Genomic DNA, 9,333 nt, shown 5'->3' on the forward strand with positions numbered 1-9,333 from the left:
AGGCTCAGTGTCTGGTACCTTATCTTGCCAGGTGATCTTCAGAATCCTACTAAGACAACTAGAAACGTTTCAATTACCTACCATGGCACTGGTAGACTGTGCAGGTACATATACCTGGACACTATTTAGAATACAAATCACCACTAAAGCAAGCACTCAGCTTCCAATAACTGAGTCCTTGGAAGCATCCTCCCTCACATCTTCCCAGTGTCTTTATTAGTCTGAGACCTAGGATCTGGGATGGAATTGAGTCCTGTTCAGAGTAGTTCTTCTACTACCTGTGTTTGCATCTGTTCTTGAGAAATGCCCTATCTGCACAGCTACCCCTTCTACTAACACAGACTACAGACAATCCATGCCTAAATAAATGGCTTCATGAATTGCTATATGAAAAATAATAAGAACAGCAGCAACAAAATTACTTAGCACAGTGCTTGGAACATGCTATACCTTTAATAAATGTAAATTGATTGATTCATTGATTACCTGCCAGTTGACTCTCTGGTGATAAGCCTATCAAGACTTGCCTTTTGACAAGAGATCCAAGGTTCATTGGTGGTCATTTCTTAAGTCTTCCTAGTTTAATACATAACCTGCCAGCATTTGTATGTTATACATATAGCCTTCAGGAATATCTTTCAGAAACTTAGGGCCACTTTCACACCAAACCAAGACTTTAACAAAGGCTTTCTGAATCACTTGGCTAAAATTTCTCTTGAAGATTGCCATTGCTTTTTCTAGTCAACTAATAAAATTAATGAGCTTTTCCTTCTGACATTGTGGTACAATCTTTCTTTCTTGGAGGTCTCTCCTTAATTTCTGAGACATATTTTGATTCTTCTCCCATCTCTTATCTCTTGTCTCCCTTTTCTCTATCTCTGTCTCTCTCTGTCTCTGACTTTGTTTCTCTCTCTCCCCCTCCCCCATCCTTCCTTTTTGTTTTTGTTTTTGGTTTTTTTGGTGGGGGCAATGAGGGTTAAGTAACTTGCCCAGGGTCACACAGCTAGTAAGTGTCAATTGTCTGAGGCCGGACTTGAACTCAGGTCCTCCTGAATCCAGGGCCAGTGCATTATCCACTGCACCACCTAGATACCACCCCCACATCCTTCTTTTTTGCTAGACTCTTCTTCATCTTTCTAATGACAAAACCTAGACTTTCCCTTTATCTCTGTTTTCTCCCTATATTCTCTTCTTAAACAACCTTATCTACTAGTTTCCACTAGCTTTCACCTTGGATAATATAATAGCAAGTGTGAGAAATAATTATTTATTTTTTCTGTTCTAATTTGTATTCTAATTTTTTTCCTTATTTAGCATTTTATTTTCCCCCAATTATATGTAAAAACAATTTTAACATCCATTTTTAAAACTTTGTGTTCCAAATTCTCTCACTTCTTCCCTCCCCAAACCCTTCTTTGAGAAGGCAAGCAATTCAGCATGTTATACATGTGTAGTCATGCAAAACATTTCCATGTTAGTCATGTTGTCAAAGAAAACAGACCAAAAAACCCTCAAAAAAAGTGAAAAAAAAAATGATTCCATCTGTATTGTGAGAAAATAATAGGGTTTTGGGAATGCCCAAATCTCACCCACCCCTACTCCCTCACACCCCCCCCCCATTGATTGGATTAAGATTGATTGGATTGGCTGACTTTGCTGTTTAATTCAATTAAAACCACACCTGCCTGGCCTTCAAGAGGGTGTGTTCTCAGAGGGTGTGAACTCTGACTTCAACATGAACCACCCTCAAGTCCAGTGAACCAATGGATTTGGTTGATGCTAGCCAATTAGCTTGAAGCAGTGTGTAAGGACTGATTCTCCTCCAGATTCAGAAAAAGCTTCCACAAGCAGTTACTCTCAGTTAGACTTTCTCGAAGATGCTCTTTTTGGCAGAAGACTTGGAGGAAGAAGCAGGCCAGGCTGAGCTCTATTTTTCCTCTAGGCTGGAAAGCCAGGTTGAGCTCTGTTCTCTCCTCTAGGCTAGATAGGCCTTTTCTTAACTTTCAGAGACATGTGTGCTCCCTTTACTAATATTTAATATACTTTAATAAATGTTTAATGCCCCCAAACTGGTGCTAAAACTTCTAATTTATAAGTAACAACTATATTAGGAACCCCAGCTAATTTTGCCCAAACTTGAGAAAGAAATAAGGTGACCACATATAGTTTTATATACCGCAGTATTCAGAAACCAACAATTCTTTCTCTGGGGATGGATTTTTCATCATAAATCCTTCAGAGTTGTCCTGGATCATTGCACTGCTGAGGATAGCTAAGTCATTCACAACTGAATATCTTACAATCTTGATCTTACTATGTACACAGTACATTTGTGTCAGCTCATGTAAGTCTTTCCAGGTTTTACTGAGAGCATCCTGCTCATCATTTCTTATAGCACAATAGGGTTCTATCATAATCACATACCACAATTTGTTTAGCCATTCCCCAATTGATGGACACCCCCTCCATTTCCAATTCTTTGCCACCAGAAAAGAGTTGCTATAAATATTTTTGTATATATCAGTCCTTTTCCTTTTTGTTTTCCATCTCTTTTTGGATACAGATCTAGTAGTGATAGGATACATGGTTTTATAGCCCTTTGGAAGTAGTTCCAAATTGTTCTACAGAATGGTTGAATCAGTTTACAATTCCACCAACAGTGCATTAATGTCTAATTTTCCCCATATCCCCTACAATATTTGTCATTATCCTGTGCTGTCCTATTATCCAATGCCATAGAGATGAAGTAATACCCCAGAATTGTTTTGATTTATGTTTTTCCCATCAATAATGAGTTAGAGCATTTTTTCATATGGCTATAGATAGCTTTATTATTTCATCTGAAAACTGTTCATATCTTTTGAACATGTATCGAAACAAACTTACTTCAATTTTTTTTCATTGTTACCATTGCTATATGTCTCTCCATCCTATTCCCTCCCTATTCTGTTTATTTTTTTCTCTATTTCCTTTCACCCTGACCCTCCTCAAAAGTGTTTTGCTTCCGACTACCCTCTCTCCTAATATCCCATCTCTTCTATCACTCTCCTTCCTTTACTGCTTTCCCTCCTACTTTCCTGCAGAGTAAGATAGATTTTTATATATTCTATATATTTCTATATCCAATTGAGTGTGTATGTTCTTTCTGCTTTGAGCCAATTCTAATGAGAGAAATAATTATTAATAATCAATATCTTGGGAGCTGCGGAGAGCCGCTGTGAGAGCAGCGCCTAGTCTAGCTGAGCCCAACAGAGCAGACAGAGTCTCCGGAACCGGAACCGGAGGCAGAACCGAAGCCGGACCTGCAGCGGAGGCTGAGGGGACCGAAGCCCGTACACCTAAGTGTTCATTCCAGCATGTCAGAGGGGGAGACCCAAACAGCACCCAGCAGTGGTTCAGACCCAAAAGCAGAATCCTCATCTTCAGCTCCAGGGTTGACTTCTGTGTCACCTCCAGTGACCTCCACAGCTTCAGCTGTTTCTCCAGAGGAAGAGGAAGAGAGTGAAGATGAGTCTGAGATCCTGGAAGAGTCACCCTGTGGGCGTTGGCAGAAGAGGAGAGAAGAGGTGAACCAACGGAATGTACCAGGCATTGACAGTGCTTACCTAGCAATGGATACAGAGGAGGGTGTGGAAGTTGTGTGGAATGAGGTGCAGTTCTCTGAGCGAAAGAACTATAAACTTCAGGAGGAAAAAGTTCGTGCTGTATTTGATAATCTGATTCAGCTAGAACATCTCAACATTGTTAAATTCCACAAGTATTGGGCTGACATTAAGGAGAACAAGGCCAGGGTGATTTTTATCACAGAATACATGTCATCTTGGGAGTCTGAAACAATTTTTGAAGAAGACAAAGAAGAACCATAAGACCATGAATGAAAAGGCTTGGAAACGGTGGTGCACACAGATCCTCTCTGCTCTTAGCTACCTGCACTCCTGTGACCCCCCAATCATCCATGGGAACCTGACCTGTGACACCATCTTCATCCAGCACAATGGACTCATCAAGATTGGCTCTGTGGCTCCTGACACCATTAACAATCATGTGAAGACTTGTCGGGAAGAACAGAAGAATCTACACTTCTTTGCCCCTGAGTATGGAGAAGTCACTAACGTGACAACAGCAGTGGACATCTACTCCTTCGGCATGTGTGCATTGGAGATGGCAGTGCTGGAGATTCAGGGAAATGGAGACTCATCTTATGTGCCACAGGAGGCTATCAGTAGTGCCATCCAGCTACTGGAGGACCCACTTCAGAGGGAGTTCATTCAAAAATGCCTGCAACCTGAGCCTGCTCGTCGACCTACAGCCAGAGAACTACTTTTCCACCCTGCACTGTTTGAAGTGCCCTCACTCAAACTGCTTGCTGCACATTGCATTGTGGGACATCAACACCTCATACCAGAAAATGCCCTGGAGGAGATCACCAAGAATATGGACACCAATGCTGTACTGGCAGAAATTCCTCCAGGACCTGGGAGGGAACTTTATCGGACCTTGTCTTCTCAGTCACCAGCTCTGGAATTGGATAAGTTCCTTGAAGATGTAAGAAATGGTATCTATCCCCTAACGGCCTTTGGGTTACCTCGGCCCCAACAGCCCCAACAAGAGGAGGTGACTTCACCTGTAGTGCCCCCATCTGTGAAGACTCCAACACCTGAGCCAGCTGAAGTAGAGACTCGTAAGGTAGTGCTGATGCAGTGCAACATTGAATCAGTAGAGGAAGGAGTCAAACACCATCTGACACTCCTACTCAAACTTGAGGACAAATTGAATCGGCATTTGAGTTGTGACTTGCTGCCGAATGAAAACATCCCAGAGTTGGCTGCAGAGCTAGTGCAGTTGGGCTTCATCAGTGAGGCTGACCAGAGTCGCCTGACTTCTCTGCTGGAGGAGACTCTAAACAAGTTCAATTTTGCCAGGAACAGCACCCTCAACTCAGCTGCTGTCACCGTCTCTTCCTAGTGCTTACTTCAATGTCCGAGGCTGTGACTGTCATCAGACCTGCTGCAGCCTCTTCTACCCCGCCCCCTCCCCTCTGGGAGTCAGTATTACCCAGTGCAGCCCCTTCTCCCCTTATTATTTAAGAGGGGGGGGCAGCAGGCTCTGGTTTTGAGCATCATCACTCCCCTTCCCTTTTTCTTCCTCTTCCCCTGCACTTTGTTTACTTGTTTTGCACAGAACTGAGCCGGGGGGTACTTCAGCTGCTCTTTCCCCCGGTGGAGGGGCATTAGAGTGGCCGATTTGCCTTCTGGCGTTCCGCCAGCTTCCCTGAGCCTGCCCAGCCTGTGCTGGAAAGAGGTTGGGGCAGAGGAAGCTGATTACACAATCCCGCTAGGGAGGACTGGTCTGGAGAGGTGGGAGGGTGCTGCAGTGTGGCCCCTTGGGGCTGTGTGACTCAGTTGCTGCTGTAATAAAGTCTACTTTTGCTAAAAAAAAATAATAATCAATATCTTGGGGGACCCAGAGATCTGTCCTACTTTCTTAGTTCTCTCTTCCCTCCATTCAAAGGCAAGGTCTCCTTGAGAGATTTCATCAAATCTCTCCATGTGGACCAAACTTCCAAAAGGAACCTAGGATGAAGACAGATTCTTTTGTCTACATGAACCAGTTCTAGGTGGAAATTACAATGAACCTATAAACTTGGTTGGGGGATCTCTACATTTTTCCCTGATGTCACCTTTACTTAAGTCAGTATCCTCAAATTCTTTTTAATAACCCCCCCCTCCAAATTATGTCAGCCAATTGGATTTGATTGCTATGTGATGGGTCTTCTAAAGTTGGAAGGGTATATGAACTGAAACCCCACTGCCATTAGGGATATTTGGTCTGAGAAAGATGCTTTGGACCTCTGTGTTCGATAAATTATGGGGTCTAGGCTGGGTTTTCAAAAATATTACTAAATTATATATTAATGGCTATTGCACCAGTTTTGGCAGTAAGCACTTATTATTAATTAATATCACATATTATAAAAGTATTGACCACATTTCTCCCTAACTTCCCCAAGAGTCACAGGCTTACAGGTCTAAACAATTACATACCCAGCATATTGAGCCAAGAGAAGAGGGTGGATGGAGAGTAAAAGAGAGTCCAAGGAAAAGGAGAACAAGCCCCTCAACATGAAGTCTTTTTTCTCTTTTCAGTAGAGATGCCTCCTTACACACTGATCAAAGCTAATTGGCTAGCATCATTCAATTCCATTGGTTGCTGTGAATTGAGGGTGGTACATATTAAAATGAGCTATACAGTGATGACATCAGGGTCTAATGGGAGACCCTCTGAGGGGCAAAGGTGCATTCAGATAGGTGTGGTTTAAAACCCTCAGTTTAATGAGCTAGTCAAAGAGTCTGTTCTGCACCTCTATTGTATACTCTGTATAGAATTAGAACTCCCTCCTAAAAATTGACCTCTCTAAAGTGGGGGGAAAAGGGTGCACCCCCCAAAATCCATTATTAATCATTATTTTCTCATACCGCCTTTTATTAATATCCTGCTGGCCATATTAATAAAATGATTAAATTACCCAGAAACTGTCTCTCATATTTTTAATCATGACATTAATACTTTCAGGTTTGTCGAGCACCTTGCATGTCATTTCATTTAACCTCAAATCAAACTTGTATTGTAGTTTGTATTGTTATTGCCATTTTGCATATGAGGAAACTGAGGCTCAGAGAATTTCAGTGGCTTTCCCAAGTTCACACAGCTACTATCTGAAGTAGAATTTGAACACAGGCCTTCCTCACTCTATGTCATACAGTCTTTCTCCTTGGAGACCTAGGATCAAGGGTCATGGGTTTATAGATGGAAGTGAGGTTAGATATCCTAGAGTCTAATGCCTCATTTTACAAACAGGATAATAAAACTCAGAGCAGTAAAAGGATGTAGATTACACAGTGAGTAAAGATGTGAGGCAAGATCCCAACGCAATATCTTCTATGCAACACATTTAAGAAAGGAAATTGACAAGTTAAAACACATCCAGAGAAAGTCAAAAAGTTTTGTGAGTCATTTGGTCTCTTAACATATGACTATTAATTGAAGATTTTGGAGCAGGTTAGACTGAAAAAGAGAAGACAGGAAATCATTTTAACTGTGCTCAAGTATTTTGAAAACTTGTTATGTTAAGAAAAATACAATTACTTTTGTTTGGTACAAGAGCTTAGATGTAGGAGTAATATGCAGAGGTTGAAAAGAGGCAAACACTGGATTTATATTCCAGAAGATAAATGAATGGATGGATAGATAGATAGATAGATAGATAGATAGATAGATAGATAGATAGATAGATACATTAGATAGATAATAGATAGAATACATATATATATATATATATATATATATAGTTAATCACTACAAGGCTTGGCACACTTTAGGTATTTAAAAGAAGCTTGTTGGATTAACTTGAATTATTAAGTAGGTTTGAGTTGAACTGAAAAAAGAGAAGATAGATTGAACTTAGTATCATTTCATGCAAGTCTTCCTAGTTTTCTCAGAAACTATCTCTTTTCTTATTTCTTATGGCAAAATAATATTCCATTATATCCATAAGATATAATTTGTTCAGCCATTTTCCATTGCTTTTCATTTCTTTGCCACCACACAAAGAGCTACTCAAACGGATTTGTCTCTTTCTTTAATCTTTTTGGTTTAGTATACTAACTTGATTTAAAGATATGGATAATTTGTTGACTTTTGCAGCATTATTGAAATTGCTTTCCAGAGTGAATATGCCAATTGACAGTTTTGTCAACAACAGCACAGCAATATGCCTATTTTTCCTCAGTTTCCTCAACATTTGTTATTTTCCAATTATAGTCAAAATTTTCATTATTGTAGATATAAGAGAATGCAAGAACTGCTTTAATTTGCATTTCTCTACATATGAGCTATTATCTTTCACAAAGTCTTATTTTTTCATATTATTTTAAGATAGAAGATAAAGTTTAAATGATGGAAAGCCTTATTGTTCTCCATGAATTTTTTCTTAAATATTAAAATATTTAAATTTAAATTAAATAAAAAATTAAAATATTAAAAATAAATTAAATGCAATTATTCTTTACAAAATTTTCTAAACCTGAGTACCATAGTGTTCCTGGTTCTTAAAGACCAATATATGATTTACTCTGCTGCATGTTCATAGCAGGTTTGCTTATTCAGAAAGAAATCTCTACATACATACATGCATACACACATACATATATTTGTGTGTATAAACACACATACATATATATAATTTCTTCATAATACTAATTGTGCTTTCTTCCCCTTCATATAATCAATGATATACTTGCCTAATTGCATGCTATATCCTCACAGCAAAATGTAAGGATCTTAAGTGAAGAGATTGGTTTTTTTTTTTGTCTTCCCTTAGTATTTTCAGGGACTAGAAGAGTAGGCATTTAATTAACAATTGTTGAATTAGATTTTATTCGATTGGGTTAACAAAAGTACAGGAAATAGAAGTGTTGACACCATGACCACTTTCCCACACACCAGGCTAGAAAGAGTTTCCTCATTCAAAGAGCATAAGGCAATTTGAAATGACCAAGAAAAAAAAGTAAGAGGGCAGGAAAAGCTTTCAAAACTCATCCAGCTTTAATATAGTTGATTGGACAGATCTCAGTGGATTGTGCATCAAAGGAAAAAAAAACATGTCATTGCTCTGAAACTGTCTTTTCTAATTCAGTGCATCCATGTATTGTTATAAATCTGTTTTCCAATCTTGCTCACTCACTAAGAGCTACAGTCATTAGGGAGCAAACTTGACTGCTAGCTATTGCTTGACAAAAAGAAAAATTTCAGTCTTAAACTGATAGATTATTTTAAAAGTAAAAAAATGCAAATGAGATGAAAAATAATCAGTTAATGACCAAATTAATACATTAGAACAGCCATGGATTAGTACATTTTCCTTGATATTCTCATGTCTTTTTATTTTTTTTTTGTATTCCTCGTGTCTTTATATAAGAACAGTACGTAGTCTGAGTAGAAATCTTAGTTTTCATGTGCAGGCTTATTATTTTATAGTTTGTCTCCATAGTCTGGTGACTGTTAGCACAAACTATAGATATTTCCAGAAAAAAAGGAGGAAAACTAGAACTGGTATTCTAACATGAGAAATGTGTGGGATGCCAGATGTCTCCAATCCTGTTATGTGTCCCATGTTGTTTTGGGAACCCCCCCCCAGCCCCGACCCTTACTCTTGCCCCCTGAGGTTGTGTTTCCTCTAGTCAAGGGTGTGTGGGTCTTTTGGAATGAGATGAAAACTGACCTAAACATGTACTCTGAGCTTAAAGTGAACTTAAGTTTTAAAGACATCCATTT

At 39.3% G+C, this 9,333-nt stretch overlaps 1 protein-coding gene across 1 annotated transcript; it reads left to right on the forward strand.

Annotated features, from left to right (window-relative positions):
* The first annotated feature begins 3,210 nt into the window (after nt 1–3,210).
* Nucleotides 3,211–5,076, forward strand: LOC122730448 (nuclear receptor-binding protein-like). Its single transcript, XM_043969575.1, is given in 2 exon segments — nt 3,211–3,821; nt 3,823–5,076. Coding segments are annotated over 2 exon segments (1,608 nt in total). The 5' UTR covers nt 3,211–3,356; the 3' UTR covers nt 4,966–5,076.
* Nucleotides 5,077–9,333: the final 4,257 nt, after the last annotated feature.

Source organism: Dromiciops gliroides, chromosome 6 (genome assembly GCF_019393635.1).
Source record: "Dromiciops gliroides isolate mDroGli1 chromosome 6, mDroGli1.pri, whole genome shotgun sequence".
Classification (NCBI taxonomy): Eukaryota; Metazoa; Chordata; class Mammalia; order Microbiotheria; family Microbiotheriidae; genus Dromiciops; species Dromiciops gliroides.